General features: G+C 31.2%; 1 protein-coding gene across 8 annotated transcripts in view; it reads right to left on the bottom strand.

Moving 5' to 3' along the window:
• Liprin-beta (liprin-beta 1) overlaps positions 1 to 20,601 on the bottom strand; it is a 144,401-nt gene that overhangs the window by 33,577 nt on the left and 90,223 nt on the right. For all 8 annotated transcript variants that reach the window (XM_076417369.1, XM_076417367.1, XM_076417372.1 and 5 more), the window contains exon 3: positions 16,444 to 16,661. In XM_076417369.1, coding sequence (XP_076273484.1) covers positions 16,444 to 16,661 — 218 coding nt within the window. The remainder of the gene's footprint in view (positions 1 to 16,443; positions 16,662 to 20,601) is intronic.

Raw genomic sequence — 20,601 nt, 5'->3', positions numbered from 1 at the left:
AATAGTAACTAAAAGTACACGATTGAAACAGTCGATAGTAAATAGTAATAAAATCAGTCGGACCGAAAATAGCGAATGAAAACAGTTACTAGTAAAAACAGTCGAATCAGTCGAGCGACTGAAACAGTCGATAGTAAAAAGTAGTCAATTACTTAACAGTCGATAGTCGATTTCAGTCGATTGTTCCCAACACTAGTTTTAAACCGGCAAATATTGTAAACCACAAGTTTAATTTGATGCGGCAGTATTGCGACCTACTGAAGTCATAAATTTTGATGATGTACATTGACTGTGTAATTGGATATACTATAGTACATTATCAGGAAAAGCACATGCGCACTTAAATAAAATAAATAGTATTTCAAATTAGTTTGGTTATGTATGACGATTTCATTGTTTACAGAAAAATATTTCGTTAAGAAGTAAATTTAACGATATTAGTTATCCTTGAAAAACAATTCATTATAATGCTATTACAATTATCATCAAAGAAAATCAAACTTCTATCAATAGATCTTTGTTATGTTTCTCAAATTTAGTAATATGTTTTTCTTTGCACTTAAAATAATATAGATAATGGCTTTTAACTAGGGTATTTAAAACATTAACGAAAATGAAAGAAACAAAACAAAGTTGACGTCTTTGATTCTTCTCCCCCAACTTTACATCTGGTAGCATCTATGTCTCTTATATGCTTTAAGCATGTATAACATCTTCTGTATTAGTCTGTAACAGTATTAGCATCTGTTTCTTATAAATTATTATCAAATGTTCATGTTTACATATCATATTTTTTAATAACCACTAGAAACCATGATATTAATTAATATTGATAAACAAATCTAACATACCCTACCAAACTGTGTTGAATAACTACTTACATTTTACATTATCGGTCATTATATGAGATTTGAAAATTATCCTATCTTGGTAATTTCATTGATATTGTCACATTCAGACGATAATAATTTTTATTCACAGTTTAATTTTAGAAACGCTTTCAAATTTTTTTTTCAATAATATATTGTTCAGTATACAGATACTAAGTGTTATTAATATACGTATATATTCATAAATTCAATTTGTCGTCTAAGCTTATAATCCTCGTCGTCGTTATGATTTGTTAATTTCTTCGATTACCAATAAAAATTTATTAATGATTACCAATACTAGTCCTGTTATGTTATCTCAATTTCATTAAATTTTTACATCTGTCTGTAAGTCTTGTTAAATTAACAAGTAAATGAAAACATAATCATATAATTTCAAATAATAAACAAAACTAGATGCAGATGACCATAATGCGCATGCGCAGAACAAACCAATCATAGAAGGAGAAGATGACATTCCTCTACTTAGTCAAAAAATTCTGTTCATCTTTTATTCCCAAAACCTACCACTGAATATTTAGTAGAAGTTTGATTGTTAGTTTGTTGTTAAACGATTTTGTTACCATTAAGTACCAGACGGTAATTCGGTTACAAGTTCGGACGCATTCATCATTCTTTCTCTTTTTAATTACTGTAAAATGAAAAGGAAACATCCGCTCTAATTTATTTATTTATTTATTATTTTAAAAGCCCATCAGCCTCTTCGGCTATTTACGGTCGAGTTACAATGTATTTTTAAATAAAGTAAAAATAATATACTACACAAATTACAATAGAGAAGAATTACAAGATTACGGACAATAACTTGTTAATATTAATACTTTTATAAGTTTTTTTTCTTTATTTATATATTATTATTTATGATATTTTCATAAGAGACTGATTATTTTAAGTTTAAGATTTAATAAAAAAAGATATAAAAAATTTATAAAGAATTAACACATTGTTACTCCTTACTGTATTTGAAATATTACATACTTTTTATTTTGCGATTTTGTAATATGTAATAGAATTTTAATTCTGATACAAGACTGATTATAATTAATACAATTGCAAGATTAGGTCAGGATAAAAGGATAAAGTTGTATAATAAAAATAGTATTTTCATCCTTTTTTTAATTTCATTTGCCTGATATAATTTAAAGCCTCATTAAAATATTTTCATACATTTTGGAAATGTGAATTTCAAGACATTCTTAATTTTCATTTATATCACTCATGTATATAAATAGAATGCGAGCTTCATTATTCACAAATAAAATTACTTAATGATTTTTACAGCTGCTTTGTATACGTTTCCATTCAGTTGATTTAAGCGTGTATACGAATCCAATAAAAATCGACAAATTTTAAACAATTGCTTAATTTAAACTTATCTCGAATCAGAACTGGTTTAAATATTATAGCATTTTGCTTTGAACAATGAAGGCTTTTATTTCAGAGAATTCAAATTTTATTCAAGAGAAAATCCTGCCTTCACAACGAGATAATGTTAGGTTTTTATTTAGCGTCACATATTTTAGCCGCAGTAGCAGGAACGTATTGCACAAACCATATGGCGTGTTCAAACAAAAATATTTTGTTTTGAAAACTTTTTGGATAATTTTGTCTGTCAGCAGACCTTTCTAAATTTTATAAAAATGTTCGTTCGACTTAAAAAATAATAAATTCAATAGTTATTTTAGTATTCGGGCTTTTTGCATATAATGAGCATGATTATTATTTTTGAAAAACTATTTTACATACCATTCTACATATTCCAAACGGAAAAAAAGTTATTCCTGAAAAAAATTGATTTGAAAGAAATTCGAAATAGTGTAATTGAAAATGCGTGCTACAGCGCTCTAAATCCGTACGTGACGTAGTTGTTTTGGTCGCACTGGAGGACGGTTTGGCTACCGATATAATTTTGATTTGCATTAGCAAATATGGAATTAGCAACTATATGATTCAATAATTCATTCACACTATATGGACATCATTCATTAATACTGTTCTTACAGTTCCCAATTGACGACCGTACTGGTATTGGATACTTTTTAGAATAATTTGTTTGTCGAGTGCTATAGTAATCAAATCTATTGGCTGATATGGCGTAAATCTAAACTATCCGTAGATAATTTAGCAGAACCTTGTTGTATTGTGGGGACTTCAACCCCCTTGAACTGTGGCGTACTAATAGCAAATCTAACATAGTTATCATTCATATTACGTCTCCAACAAACTAATTCAGCTAATTCATCCTCTTAGAACCCATAACGAATGTGATTTAAAGTGTTAGTGAAAAGTACCCTGAAAGACTGTTAGTGCATCTCAATGCGCTCCCCAAATAGATAAATGTGCGCTATGACAGTGAAGTGTCTAGGCTGAAACGTAAACAACCATACGAACTGATTAGAACTCTAGAATAAGTTAGAGTAGTCCCTAGAATAAGATTTATAAGTTTGTACAACACATCACTTACTGAAGAGATTTTCTATATGTCAGTATAATTATATTGTATAAAGGAAATCATAAAAAATATTTATTGCTCACCGACTGACTGTTGAAGTTCTAAGAGATTAATAAAAAAAAGTGTTATAATAAAACATATTTTTCAATAGTCTGCCAAATCTCATGACTAGTGTGACTGGAATAGTTACTCAGTTAAATTCTATAAAAATTCAGTTACTCTTTTTAAAATTATTATTTTATTTAGTCACCATCGACGATTTAATTCAATTTCTTCGTTCTACTAATTTCTAATTTGTATCTTTCTACTAAAATCTTAGTAATCACACTTGTAATCACTACATAGTATAAAACAAAGTCGCCTTTTCTGTCCCTATATCCCTATGTGCGCTTAAATCTTTAAAACTACGCAACGGATTTTGATGCGGTTTTTTCAATAGATAGAGTGATTCAAGAGGAAGGTTTATATGTATAATACATGCATAATATACTAAGGCAACATTGCTAATTTTAGAGGTTTCTAACGTGATGTCGTAAATTAACCTATTTTTTTAGGCTTATTTAGCAATTAGCAAAAACGCTGCCTAACCCTACGAGTTAGATCAAATTAATGTACTACAGTATTGTACACCATAAAAAGGTCTACAAAAAAGTCCGCGATGGTATATGTTTATCTTTTAGGGATAACCCACATTAACCATTTTTATTGTTTACTTTTTACGTGAGAAAATGGCTTATCTACGAAGCTATTTTAAGCAATACGGCATTAATCCTTATCGAATTAAGTACCTTAAATACAGTGTGCAATTAATATAGATCAATATGGTTCCTTACAGCATGTAAATTAAACAAATATTTTCGGAGATATTACAAATTTAAAATTTGCGTTTAAAAATGTGTAATGTAATAAAAATTGTATGAATTTAGATATTCCAAAGATAGCAGGAAATCTTCATAGTAAGTATAGGGGAAGAGGAATTGTTTTACTCCAAATTTAATGCGTGCAGGCCAAGAGCAGTAATGAATGAACCAAAAATACTGGATCGATTTTAATCATGTTTTCATTGGGTGACATAGGCATATATATTTTATGCCCGTGCAAAGTCGGAGCGGGCCGCTATGTTTTTATATACAACGTTCATATTTTTTCTGTAGTGTATTTAATTTAGTATCAGCATTGCACCCGTGCGAAGCCGGGGCGGGTCGCTAGTTTAAAAATAAATCTTACTATTATAAATCAATGTTTTTGTGATTTTTTATTACACTCATCGCGTATTTGTGATTAAGTTTTGATGTGTGCAACCTTTTTCGATCCCACTGTATATCACTCCTTCCGGTAAAAACATCCATCGTTAATCAAATCATTTCGTGCCCACTTGATTCGGAACTCCCAATGAACTATGGACTACCGTTGAACTAATATTCAGAAAGTTTGAAAACACATATTCCTATAGTCAATCCAAAAGATATATCAGTAAACAGTAATCTAAACCCACTGCCTTCCTCTAATGTGCTCTTAAATTAATCAAATGCAATCATATTTACGATTTCTTCTATAAGTAGGAGCGGAGGTCCTAGCAACGTAGCTAAACAAATTGCAAAATCAACGTGAAAACCTTAAAACATTTCATTTCCATTGGAATATTGAAATAAATAGAATATAAAAACTACAAAACTCTAGTGAAACACCATATTACGTAAACATGTAAACAACGCAGCCCATGGAAACTGAGTTTATATATATATATATATATATATATATATATATATATATATATATATATATATATATATATTTATTTATTTATTTATATTTTTGAAAATATCGCAATATTGCCGCATCAACTCTACGAAATGACCTTATTATTCCTTTTATAGGCAACTGTTATAATTCTTAATACTAACCACAAATATTTAATAACAGCGTTAACACATGAGTTTTACAGTCAGTTCAGTTTGGCTTTAACATACAACAAAATTCTAATCTAAATAAAATAAATAAACAAAAATGTTATCTAATATAATTTATTTTAACATTATAGTACATCCAATAACTGCAGTTAATTATACAGCCACAATATTTTATAAGTTACAGTTATAACCTATTATCACTATTGCTTTCAAGAATTTTGCATACGTCTGACAACCGGACGACTTTGACAGGCTCGTTCGTTTACCTGTTGGAACTAATCAGACAGCATTGTGTCTCTTTTTAACTAGAATAAAATGAGAAGAAAAATATTGTCTGATTCTAAAAAGAATTTACAAATTGCGGTAGGGAATACAGCAAACATCTTTATGGCGTATGTACAAAAACACTTTGAATAGACTATACATATTAAATTATTACTATTGTTCTGTTGTACTCGTCTCAATACACAAGCAAGACAAGTGCAGTATAACTAGTATCATTTCCCAAATCAGCATGTATTTTCCCAATTAGCAAAAATTAAATTAGACTACTTAATTTAAAGAGTAACACCTTTTACATAGTTTCTGTTTGGTTCAACATTTTGATTTCCTGCGCATTGTCCGCATCCTACGTCGCGTCATCTTATTTCATGTCGAAATCTTGTATAACTTGATAAATCCATCTGATACTACATTTAAAAATAACGATGTTATATTTAAAAAATTAAATCCTAATGTCTACACGATGTTACAGACAATGTGAAATATTAAAGAACTTCTCGTTTTCGATCCATTATATACATCGTATGCTGGCTTACAGATAATCAGTATAAAAGCTCAAAGTTGTTAACAGCATTAAATAATCTTTACTGAAAAGCTTTTATTCAGCATTCTGAACAATACCTTGCTCTGGATTGAAATAGTACGCTTTAGAATGTATTTTTGTTGTATTTAACATGTCCTCTAGATAGAGGGTAAAACATAAATATAAAAATTTAAATTCGATATAAGAATTAAGTTTTATTCATTAATTAATAACATACATTATCTATATAAGGTTGTCAAGATCAATATAAGTAAAAATTATATATGACACTGGGGGGAAAAATAATTTCCTTTTTTTTCCTAAAGATGGCACCTTTGGTAATATTTACTTAATGAAGCCATACAATCGCCAGTCGAGTTTAAAAGATAAAAACTCATGGATTATTACAAATAAAAAAATATTTTTAACATAAAAATTGAACCGATTTCAAAAAATAAATAAACTCACTAAAAGGTAAAAAATAATGAACCTTAATATAAACAAAAACAAAATAACATAAAAATAAACAGAAACCTTATTTAACCTATCTATTATACGTATTTTATATTCTACTATACATGCAATTTAGATTAATATCTACCTAAAGCTATTAAACTATTTACAATATTCGGAAGTCGGTTCATTTTTTTTTGTTTAAAACATTTAATTTTTCTCTTTCTAGTGTTAAATATTTACTCAATAACTTACGCAGTTATTTTATTAAATATTACAATGGGTAGGCCAAGTAAAGGTGCAGCGCGTATGAGGAAAAATAGGAATAAACAATAATTGAAAATAAGGAACGCTTCAGACCCCGGGGTCCACTACTTAGCCTAAGAGATTTAAGAAATGTTCTAACCAAAGTTGCTAACCAAAGCAAAAAGTTGTTGTCCCCGCCGGGAATCGAACCTGCGACTTCCGCGTGTGATCTAAATGCTCTAACCATTACATCGTAGAAGTGGTTGCATATAATATTTCTACGGCGTCTCATATGATATGGCTCGTGCTTAAAAAGCAAACAACGCCTTTTGCACTCAACAACTTCCGATTTTCCGTCACATCAGCCCAGCAATTACATTATACAAAAATATCTGATTGTTTTAGATCAAAAATATATAAGAACTTTACACGTCCCCCCCTTTACACAATTAATATATTATGCAGAATCGGTAGGTATTATTAATTCAAAATATCATGTGTAAATGATACTATTTTATTCTATATTTTAGCGAATGTTTTATCATGTTTTATCTCTTCAACGTATATTACCTTGAATATTAGATTAAATGTGTGTTCTTCTGGAATTTCCGCTACAAATGAAGTAATTTGAGAACAGCCATTATATTTTTGATTGTTCGCTAGAAAAAGTCGTGATTATGGTGTGTCGCCACGAAGCAAGAAATGTAATGGCTCTGGTGGTGGAACCAATAATGGCAATTTCCCTTTGCCAATAATTCAGCACCATTCAGGCATCTCTCCAACAAACTTAAACGGCCTACAATGCTCAGAAACTACGTCTATTAGACCAATGCAAAGGAGATGATACGGCTGTGATTCAAATCAACACTTCTTAAAGTATTTCTTCTTAAAGATTATCTAGTTGTTGATTCGTTCGATAAGCTCTACGATTTCTCGTTTCTAATCTAGTCTTTATATACTCTTGTGCTTGAGAAGCACGAAGTAAGAATACGCTAAACTACAGGGATTGATGGTATTGACGTATGCGCACAATCGGCTATATTGCGCTCTCTCTTTCACCACCTACAGTGTATAATCGGCCATTTTAAAACTAACCGTTGATCTAGTGAAAACAAATAATCCAGAATATTTACATTTTGGGATGCATTAACAAGTTTATAACAACAATAATTAAATTGTTGTCTTATTCTTAGTATTGTAACATACATTGGTTTTAAAATATGGAAGAACAAACATAAGTACGGAATGTAAGGTTAAGTTTTATAATGTTAAAATATCCAAACAGCATTAGTTTTGTTTATAGTGAGAAGTCATTATATGTCAACATTTCACTCCGATATAGCAGCAGATTTGAAAACGATAACAAGAAGCAAAGAATACAATTTTTTTTTTTGTTTAAATAAAAACGTTGCAAGGGGTATGAGAGAAATAATATACAATTGTACTAGAAGTAATAATAAAGGTAATTATAACTTTTATACAAATTTTGTTGCAATTAATCATCCATGCGTTTTAGGTTAGTAAATGTACAATACGTTAATTAAAAGATAATCAGATCAGTAATCGATTCATTCACTGGGGTTTATCCATCACAATAGTAGCAAAAATTAACATAACTGATAAAAATGAGACATTTCCTTCAATCATGATATATCGATTTAATTTTTCTTTTATAGATGAAGTTGCTAGATGCAAGAATGGTGGAGAACTATATTTTAAAAAGATCAAATTTACCAATGAATGACACCCTGACGATTTAATCAAATTTACCAGTATGAGTTGATCTGAATCGAGTGAACAAAACATATAACATCAATAAAACACTAACGATATAACGACTACTATTCTGAAGGTGGAGGAGTGAAACAAACAAGGAAAAAGAATATATTTTTATAAAAGACCATAGGTAAATAAATTGTTATGAAAATAATGATATATCGCCTGGTGACTTCTTTCATGTGAAAAGTGCGATGGTGTGAAAGATGAAGATTTTCTTTGAGAAAGATGAATTACATATAGACATATGGTTTCTGGACATTTTTGTAAATAACATTAGATTAATAATATTAAATAATATTAGATAATATCAAGTCTCTATGGTTAATATGGTTTATGGACTTGGTCTAAAATGTTTCAATATGATGTCTTTATGTAAATATGGCGCATGGACTTGATGTAAACATATCACTCATATATATAATATCATATCAATATAATCTCTATATATATGGTGGTTTTCACTCCATTTTTCAAAAGATTTGTAATAAAATGTTCTAATAGAACATTACTTTTTATTTTCAAATGTTTCCCAATTTTTATTTACTGAGTAAACAAAATTACAACACACAAATGTGCATTTTAATTAGCATTTAACTTTAAATATTTCATGAAAAATTAATGATAATTTTCGTATTACTGTCTTTACTAGTTTTTAAATGAGTTTAAAGCAGTTCCTTTACTATTGTAACATGTTTGATTATTGCTTTTTAATTTTATAGGGCTAAATTACTCCGAAAATATATTAGAGTAAAATTTTAAACACCCGTTACAAAACAAAGTATATGGACTTGCCTAGAGCTTGCCACGAGAGCGCTTGCTCACTCAGACTATTAATTCAAATAAATGAAAATGCGCATGTGGTAAACTGAAATCTCCTCCAGTTTACAGTATCCTCACGAATTAGGGCCCTACTTCGTGCATTACCAACTCCGTTGTCGTGCAATTTGTCGTTCTTCATCAGAAGTGAGACCAATCGATTTGACAGTTATTGTTTTTTATAATTAAGTCATTTGTACATATATCTTTGACAACCAATAAATATCTCAATGCTTTTTCAACTGACACTATTCTATACTTTTATATAAATACGTCCTTTAACATGAGGGGAGAGTTTACCGTATCGACGGGATGAACAGATATGAAATCCACAAACATTTTGTATGGAAAAATGTTTTCTCTTTTATTTTATTTTATTTTGACGTCAATTTTCCAATGTTTTTAATAGATATTCTGCTATTCGGGACGAAGACAAATCCAACAAAAACCATGAAAATCGGTCCAGCCGTTCTCGAGTTACAACAGTTCAAACAAACCCGACTTTGTTTTATATATTAAGTAAAGAAAAAAATAACATTAAAGAAGAAGATTAATTTCTGTTCGTTTTTCTAATTAAAACTAAAAAACGGCTTGACCGATTTGGTTTATATTGTGAAATAATATCAAATAATTCAGAGGAAAATAGGAAACACAATAATTTTGTCTTCCCATATAAATAAAGTGTCAATGTTGCTGTTATCAACGGTTTCACTATCACAAAGGATCGGCATTGCATTATTTTTATTATTAACAACGCCAAAGAAAATACTTGAGGAATGCCCGTGAAGGCGCTTTAATTGAAGCGTGAGAACCTTAGACGGCTTGGGTAGCCGCTTTTGGGGGGTTAGTCTTCGGGGTTACCGGATTGGGAATGGCTCTGACAGGGATCTGATGTGGGAATCTTTGGAGAGAGCCGAGGTTGCATGGACATTCTTGTATAAGAAGAAAACGAACCGTCTGATTTCTGCTGTGTTAGCTTCCCGATGAATTTGGGTATTTCTGACAAAACGTGGCTTATACTGCTCATAGCCCGTTCAGAATTTGCATGACAAGTTTATTGTGGATTATCTGAAGCTTTCTCACTAGTTTTGGCCCGACAAACCAATACCAAGTGTTAGATCCATATAACCTGGCGGATTTGATAAGCAACTTGTAAAGCAAAACTTTAATCATTGGAGACAATTTACTTTTTCTGCAGATGAGAGGGTTAGGCGACACCCTAGCCTTTGGGGATCGCTTTATTTATCTGTGTTGACCATAGGAATCTACGGTCAAAGATGAAGCCGAGATATATGGCTTTTCCTAGCAACGGGATTGAGACTTTTTCCACTCTCAGCTGGCAGGCGCGGATGTCTCTCTGATTGTGAAAAATTACGGCCTGGGTTTTTTGGGGATTGATTTGCGACCTCTAGAAATTTTCTCTGAATGGCATCTACAGAATGTCTAACATAAAGAGGTTGAATAATACTGGGGCTAATGGGGAACCTTGGGGGACTCCTGCTTTGACTGATTTAGGACTGGAGAGTGTATTACCGATATTTACTTGAAAGGACCCCCCGACAAAAAGGAACCTAGTAAAATTATCAGGTCTTCGGGTAAACCTGCTTCGATGACTTTGTATATTAGCCTTTATGTGCCAATCTTTGTCGAACGCTTTTGTTAGATCTAAAATGACCGCGCTTGTGCTTTTTCTCCATGACGACAAAGAAAATACTTAGGTCGTCGTACAACAAGCTACCTCGTGTACTCAGCTCTGATTATTGTAATTTTGTATGACGTATGATGAAAAAAAATACTGTTGATACTATAGAACAACGCAACGCAACTTTATAATATGATAAAAACTTAAATTTACGATATTATCTTTTGTTAAATTCACCAAACATCGCTCCTTTAGATTATAATTAGTTCCGATCGATTAAACGTGGTTTCAATGAACATCGCCTTCAAAAATGAATTAAAGGCTTAATGTTAGTAATTATTAACACATTAAAAAAACATCTAAATACGGACCTGTCCGAAAACAACAAAACTAATGAAAATTTCTCGCAGAACGAGATGATTCGGGCCGAGAGAGCATGTGTTTCGCATCTTTTCATTGCGGGCCTTCGAAATGGTTCTGGTTTTTATTCCCGCTCGTGGCCACTCCCAGAAATGCGTAATCTCTAATTGAAAATTCGGTCGGCTCCCGAGCGGGCGGTCTGGATTTTATATTTATACCGAGTGAATTTTTATTATGTAAACTGGATTGTAATAAAATCGAAAATTAAGATCCAAAATTAGAGGAGGATTAACGATTTGAAAAATTGTAACATCGTAAGCTAATAATAATTCTGTCGAGAAAGTATCGAGAATTGATAATTTTAAAAGCTTGTTTAAAAAGATCTTCAACATTCCTTTTAACACTAAATAGGCACGATGACTAACTTTGAAAACCTATTTTATGATTTTAATTCTACGTATTTACTTTACCCCGACTAAAAGTTCTGCAAACAAATATATTTGAAAGAAAAATTGACGTTTCACAGTGTTAATTTTAAATGCGCACTAAAACGTTCTAAATGTGCGCGTGACGTAGTTTTTTGGTCGCACTGGATGGTTTGTATGATTATATTTTAATTTTTTGTTGTTATAATTAGACAATGTGTATCGATAGTATTAAATGCATTTGCTCTAATGCATTTATACATCGGTAAAAATTCAAAACAATTTGTGAATATTGCCAGCTTGGTGGCGCAGTGGTAAAGGTGATGGGACGGTCGTCCTACTGTTGCGATAGCCATGGGTTCGAACCCTTCTGGGGCATGGTCGTAAATTTATGTTTGTGATTGTTTAAAATTTGTGAAAGTTCTAGGCGAGAGTGTAAAATCCGACAAGGAAAATGATCCCAGTCACGCCAGTAACCAGGCTGGGTAAGACCGGATGTGTTCTGGGATGATTTATAAAGTTGGTCACTCGCCAGTCGGCAGGCTTAATACTGAGAACCGTGGTTCGGAGCCCACGTTAAACTTTAGACCCAGTTCAGATCAACCCATAGTTGGTAAAAGGAAACTTTAGAACATATACAAAAAAAATTGTGAATATTCGTTCCAAGAAAAAAAAAGTTATGACAAATATTTAGAAGTTACGGAAAAAATGATGAAGACTATTATTTCAACTACCTTTGATTGTGTAAAATGTTTTGCAAATGAAATATTGAATAATGCTGTTGATAAAATGTTAGTTGAAAAAGTTAGACATCACGTTTAACGGACTTCGAAAAAGGAGGAGGTTTAATAATATTAATGTATGTTCGCCGCTTTCTACGTAAATTGTAGTTCGATTTTCAAAGAGTGCACTTCCGAGGTGGTCCCATTGAAACCAAATCAAGATCTGTTTGGAGGAAGAGGGGGGAGGAGGTTAAGTCGTGGAAAACACTCAAATTTCAAAGTTACGTACTAAAATAATCAGATATTTGTTCATAATATTATTTCTGAGCTGATATGATGGAAAATCGGAAGTAGTTCAATGCAAAAGCCATTCAGTTTACTTTTTAAGCACTAACTATAGCATATCACACTACGTAAAAATATTGTAGACAACTGTTTCTATGGTGTAATGGTTAAAACGTATAGTTTCCAGAGGTTTAAACGGAGGTCGCGGGTTCGATTCCCGGCGAGAACAATTTTGAAGAATAAAGAACTTTTGTTGTAGTTTAGTTAGAACATTTGTCAAATCACCTAGGCCTAGCGGATCCCGGGGCCTGAAGCGCTTCCTATATTCAAACATTGTTTCTTTATTACTATTTTTCTTCATACAGGCTGCACCTTTACTTGGCCTACCCATTGTAACATTAAACAAAATAACTGCGTAATTTATTGAGTAAATCTAACACCAAAAAAATAAAAATAAAATCTTTTTAACAAAATTTAATTGACTTCAAAAATTAATAAGGACCTTGAATATAAAATAGGTGTAGTAGATAATTATTACAAGGATTATTATGTACAAGTTTTATTTAAGTTTAATTATTTTTTAATTTTTAGTGAGTTCTTTATTTATTTTTTGAGGTCGGTTCAATTTTTTTGTTAAAAATATTTTATTGCTTTGTTTATTGTGTATGAGTCCCTAATAATTTTGTTCTTTTTTTTAGTTACCAAATAACATATATAATGTGACAGACTTAGTTTTCCAAGTTTACTCTTATTCAATCATAAACTCTTAAAATAACAATTAAATACACGCCTTCAATAAATGTCAATTAAATCCAGTCATGGTCAGATTACAATAAGCCAATATTAAATATCTGGTTTCTTGTACACCAAATAGTTCTATGAGTTATATTTCACCAGATTGAGGGTAAGGTATACGCATTTGGTGGAACATTTTGATTTTAGATTGGTATGTGTGTGATATGTTAAAGCACATTTAAACGGTTTTTGTAAATTATTTGATGAATTATTATATAATTTTTTAGTAGATTTGCGATCGATACAAGTGTGATTTGTCTTAGTAAATATGGGACACACTTTTGATTTATTATTTGTACTTATTAATTTTTTTTCTTCAATATTGTATTGAACATTTCATTGCTAGTGTGCCTATTATACTCACTCACTCAATTATACAAAAGTTCTAGTTTTTTTATAGTTATAGTCACACAGTACAATCACCACCGATGAATAGATTCTGGCCAAATTTAGGGTATTTTCTTTGATAAATCGTAGTTCAATTTTTTCGACTATAGTTCCTCCCTGTTAGTAGTATAAAACCGATTTTTTTACTAAGAAATATAAGATAAATAATACAAATAAAATCGACGGACGCCAAAATTGGATCTATGGTTGTGAACGAATTTCTGGTTACCAGTGAACAAAAACTGATATAGAACTTTTCTCTTTCCAAAACTCAAATTACTATTTTGAAGCATCCGTTTTCAGTCGACAGAAGCTATAAAAGATAATTTGTAGCGAAAACTGATATCGTTTCCAGAGAAAGCTTTTAAAAAATATTTTGATAATTTTATTATTCGTTGTTTTAGGTGTATTATTTCTTACGTACGCCTATGTTGAAGATTGTACAATGTGGATAAATAATAAGCACTCGGTGTTTTATTAGTAGAAAATCGCCAAACCTAATAATTTGTCAGGCATGTTTCCACAAAATATATATTTAGTTTCGAACTTGTGACGACCTTGGTACATGTCGAATTTCACGTTTGTCGATAACGATACACAGTTGAAAATTCCTACCAAGCGTCTGCTAATTCTTGAACCTCAAATGAAATAGTATTGATGATTAACGAAACCATCAACATAAAGAAGAAGGTAATTTCTTGAGCTGAAGTTCTTTGGTGACTCTCTCAGGAAGTACCGATGTTTTAGGTTAGATGACCTGGTTGATTAAATTGAAAAACCACAACATTAATTGTTTAAGATATATTTTAAACAAATACTTGAAATGTGGATTAAATTTTTTTTATAAAAATGAAAACGTATCTATACTGCTTCCTTGAGAAAAGTATCAATATTTCGACTTCTTTAAAAATAATTTTTTTAACTTCTATTTTTTTAAATATTGATATATCGGAGAAAAATTTTGTTTGCTGCAACAACCAGGAAAAAATCGATATTTTACAAAATATTTGAAATAGATTGAAAAGAATGGAATAGATAGAATAGATAGATAGTTACGAGGGGGAATCAAATATAAACTGTAATTTTACTATTTAGCTTAGCACGTAATTCTGATCTAAAGGATTCGATGCTCGAGTGTTCTTTGGTTTATGAGGAGGGGGAAAACCGGTGTGGGTAGCAGCTGCGCTGTATTCTGTCCGCACTACAGCCTAGGGGTTTCGGTAAGCCAGAAAAATATCGATATATCGGAGAAAAAAAATATTGATTTTATTTGCAATATATATATATATATATATATATATATATATATATATATATATTGCAAATAAAATCAATAATAAAATAAATAAAATAAAATTAATATTTTATATATATATATATATATATATATATATATATATATATATAAACCTTTTAAATGAAGTATCGAAATACACGAAACCTTTAAACAGTTGATAAAAAATAATTAAATAATTCTTTATAATGTTTAAGAAATATAATTAATTTTTATGATAAAATATAGATATATCGGTCAAAAAAATTTCGACATGCCTAGTACAGTCATAACTGAGCGCAAGCTACCTTCGTCTGTTACACAACGCATCATCATAAAGTTTTTACTAATGAAGGCGTTAAACCATCGGAAATTTTCACTCGTTTGGGATGCTACACTGTCTCAGTCCGAATCGAGTGTGTATGTGGGTCAGAGAATTCAGACTATATTGAAATGCTAAGTGTTTAGTTTGCGTATACCATTGGTCAATAAATTTATTTTACAAAATTACCGTTTATATTTGATCCCCCTTCGCAGAATACAGAATATATATTTTAGAAAAGGTGGTCGAGTATTATCCATTATGAGCCAGGACAACGTGTAAACGTTTGTTACTACAACATTTGTACCACCTACACCCTACAGTTGTAAACCCCAATACGTTTTATTGTTACCTTTTAAAATTAAACTTGGTCTTATTAAGAACTTCGTCAAAGCATCTATCGCAAAGGAGTAGCTTTCCAGTACGCAAAAATCAAAGAAGGAATATTTCTCGGACTTCAGATTCGAAAACTAATCACTGGCGCAAAGTTTACAAAATGTTTAATGCCTGATGAAGCAGCAGCATGGCCATTGTTTCAAAGTGTCGTTCATAACTTTCTTAGTAATCACAAATCACCGGATTGCAATATTACGGCAGGATTGGAGCTCAAATGTCTCTCAAAAATTTTTTTTGCTTTCACATCTTGATTTTTTCCCACAAGATTTGGACGATAAGAGCGATGAGCAAGGACAGCAGCTACACCAAGCGAAAATTGAAAGGTGATACCAATTATTGTGTATACTTGTGTTATAATATATGCATAAGATATTTTTTTATTATTTAGAATTAAATGATCGCGACATTCAAATCAAAATAACTACGGTGGAATTAAAATCGACAAATAAACTACTTTAAAAGATTAAAATATCACCCAAACTAACCTTTAGAGGAATGTACACTGCTGCCGCTAATCCGTTCCTCTTCAGCGATAGTAGCTAATCCGTGATTGATAAAACAATCCCCGTCACTATCACTGCTTCCCTCCAGGCTATCACTGTCGATCTCGTCGTCTTCATAGCCAAGCACAACAACCAGTTCCTCAGAATCGCAACTGTACCGATCCAAATTCAATTTCCCGTTATTCGAATTCGACGTTATCCTGAAAATACAAGAAAAGAATAAGCTAATATTAAAATTTACAGTAAAATGTCAACATTCATTGAAAATAATTACATTATGAGAGACAAAATAAGAAAAGAACAACATATAGTACATCTTGCTGCATGTTGGCAACACTGCTACCGTGTAAATAATGCGACGCGCATCTATTGCTGAGTTTACATGCCAAGTCTTATAAGTGATATTTGAGTGTATTCATACTCTTTGTTCTGCGGCGGTTAAAACGAAAGAGTTGGGAATCGTTGGGATTATCTGTAATCAAAACAGTTGAATTGTTTAACGTTATCAGTGAAGATGAATAGTGAGCGAAACTCAAAGTTAATTGACAGAACCGACGAACATTAAAAATGATTGTTGTCAGACAATATGAAACTAGCGTGGCAAGAGCGACAGCAGAACTCAAAACTTACTTGTGTAAACTCTTTTGACAAAAACAGTATAGCGGGAGATCCACAGAGCTAACATTCATGGATTCATGGATAAACTCTGGATACATGATGATGTGGTATGGTTCGACGAATTATCGTTAACATTGTTACATTAATGCATGGTTCCATTCTGATTTGGGCGGCAATATCATGATATTCAGCTGGTTTTCTCATTCACATCATTGTGAAATATTCATAGTCGGTAATTACTTTTTAGTTTTAACAGATTTCACTAGCTATGTATGCGATGTTATGATTTGATAACAGCCTTATAGATTTATATTTTCTGAAAATATCGAGTGTTTGTATGTTCAAAGATATGATAAGCTAATTTTGCAGCATGCCATACAGTAAAACCAGTTAAAGAAGAGTTCAAATCGCTTGGATATGAAGATTTACAGCACCCGCCGTACTCTCCAGACATGGCTCTATCCGAATATAAACTTTTTTGTATCGATATAACACAAGCTTACCGAGCAGCACTTCGCCGATTTCGAAGAAGTTAAAAAGTAGCTGGATGAATTATATAGCTCAAAGAAGGAACTGTTCTCTTGGAATGGCATTCATAAATTGCATGAGAGATGGGCAAAATGTATAAAATCAAATGACTAATGATAGTACGAATAAATACATTTTAATTACACAATGTAAATAACGTAAAGCGAAAGCGAACTTTAGTTAGAACTTTGGAATAAAATATATATAAAAATGTTTCTATTAAAATGCATTTTTTTGTAAAAATACCCACTCAGTTAATTTCATTTAGTCAGTTATTAACTGTTTTCTTAATTTTGGGGACACAAATATGTGGAAGCTGATTTTTATAATATGTAAATATGTGAAAATGAAGTTCGCTCAAACAAAAAAAAAAATCAAGAATCTTCTAACTATAATCGAACGCTATTTTCAAGCTAGAAAATTAAGATGATTTTACATAAAAAAATCCATCAATTCTTATACAGTGTGTGGTGTATCAAGTCAAAAATATTCCTATCCAGACATATCCAGTTTAGACGACTACAATAGCTTGCGGAAGTGACCGAAGAAACAACAAATCTTCCTTGTTACGTTGTTTGACACATTTTGTCATCGTACATTGAAAAATCGGAGTGATGCGCGATGAAAATAATTCAGCCGTCTAAATATATACTAAAAACTAATAGCGTCCATTAAAAATAGCGTTGTATGTGGGCGTCTGTTTAAAGTAAATAGGTAACCGACTGTTTCCTGGATATGCATCGTTCAAACCACTTGAACAGTTATACTATATTCCTTTTCAAATCTTAAGATATTAATATTGGTGTAATATTTTTTAACATTCACTTTCAAATCGAATTAATTAAAAAAATTAAATTTTATTTCTTATAGACACAAAAATACACCTTAGAGTGGGAGTGCAAAAAAATATCGATATATCGATATTTTTTAGCTGAAATATAATTATTAATAAGCCTTTAAAATTGGCAATCTTTAAGATATTTAGAAAAAATATATATTTTTTAGGCTAATATTTCACTATAATTATGTGGTGGTAAACGTAAGCGTGGTGTGATGATATCAATTGAGTATTGTCCTTTAATCTTAACTAAAGTTATCGGATACTCAATGTTTTCATACTTGTATGCAGAGGCAATCCACGTTGATTCCTCGCGAAGAGTTGTGTTGAACTCTATTCTTCTTAAATTTGTCGAATTCTGTTATGTATTCCTTGTCGATCGTGATTTTGGCGTTCTTTTTTAAACATTTAGTCAATGGTTTGGTGACTTTAGTAACATTCTTAATGAATTTCCTATAATAACCTTGGAGCGACTGCTATGACCCTTTAGGCCACCACGCATTCACCTACATCAAGTGCAAAGGTTGGCAACACCGGTGGATTGGTACCATGTGGTTCCCGGCTATAAAAGACCACCACGACGACGTCTCGCTCTCTTTTCTTTTCTCTACCCCCTTGTAACAGTAACACTTCCACAGCGCTACCGTACTTCCATCACCTTAATCTAATATCCTATCATTTCTTCCGTCGACCACATGTATCATTTAATATCGAAATAAATCAGTATTTCTTCAATCAGTGTTTTTAGTTCTCGTGCAAATTCCTTCCAAAAATAGAGTGAGTGTTCGGACAAACAATCTCATCGACAGCCGAACAATTCAACATAATTCTATTTTAATTTTTTCTTAAAAATATCGATACTTACAAAAAATGTACCTATTGCAAAAACCTGTGTACTTGTTTTCTCGGTAACCAATATCCCTACCTTAAATTGTTCTTTCCAAGATTCTTCTATATTTGGTTGTGCTATTTAACCGATTTCAAAAAAGCAGGTGGCGTTCTATGTTCGGCTGTATAGTTTTCAAAATGTATATTCGCGATTTCTTCGTCATATATTGACCGATTTTGAACATTCTTTTTTTATTCGAAAGAGTGCACTTCCGAGGTGGTCTCATTGGAACCAAGTTAGGAGCAGATGGGGGGAAGGGGAGAAATGAAGGGAAACCCTCAAATTTCAAAGGCATGTACAAAATTTTCACATATTTTTTTATTTAAAATAATCAGATATTTGTGTATAATGTTATTTCTGAACTGATGTAACGGAAAAACGGAAGTAGTTCAGTGTAAAACCCGACCGGAGCAACAACTTTTTGTTGTTCTGGTTTGGTTAGAACATTTGTCAAATCTACTAGTCAAAGCTAGTGATCGTTTGAAGTCGGCGTTGAGCCCAAACAATATAAAAATAATAATATAAGTTTCTGGCATAATTAAATTATACGAACAACAAATCTAATTTGTTGCTCGGCACCGACTTCAAAGTGATCAATGGGTAGTAGTTAAAATAACATTGTAAATAGATAAATAGGTTTAGGTAGGTATTTAGCTAAATTGTGTGTATATAGTAGAATATAAAATACGTGTAGTAGATATGTTACAAAAGGTTTTTGTTTATTTTTATTTAGTTATTACAATGATTATTATTTACATATTTTACTTTAAAACGTTTTTATTATGTTAAAAATCTAAGTTTGATTATTTATTACCTTTTAGTGAGGTCCTTATTTATTTTCTGGAGTCGGTTTAATTTTTTTGTATTTTTTTTTACTTAACTGTTTATACCATAAAATCGTTAAACTGTCAGTATAAACAAATATCTTGTAGATATTTTAATGATGCTATTTTGGAAAATGATCCATGCTCCTTTAATTTTAAAAGGTAGTTTTGGTAGTTTATTAAGTCGACAGGATGGTCCTACAGCTTCGATAGGTTCGAACCAAATAGGGTATGGATGCACTTTGTGATTTGCGCTTGTAGTTGTAAATGTCTCTAGACAAGATTAGTAAAAGTGAGTTATTTTAGCCTAATATTTTAAACATTTTTATCTAGAAAGAGAACATAAAAATACATGTGGTTCGAAATAAATTAGAACCCCCAGAATCGGTTATTAGAAAGTTTACGGCATCTGCAAAATATTTAAAACGCCTAAGTAATTTGAT

The sequence above is a fragment of the Rhynchophorus ferrugineus genome, unplaced genomic scaffold (assembly GCF_030347505.1).
Source record: "Rhynchophorus ferrugineus isolate W39M unplaced genomic scaffold, kcgeb_rfMv2 rfM11, whole genome shotgun sequence".
Lineage (NCBI taxonomy): Eukaryota > Metazoa > Arthropoda > Insecta > Coleoptera > Curculionidae > Rhynchophorus > Rhynchophorus ferrugineus.
The sequence above is the reverse complement of the archived record's forward strand: the minus strand, read 5'-3'. Positions and strand labels throughout refer to the sequence as shown.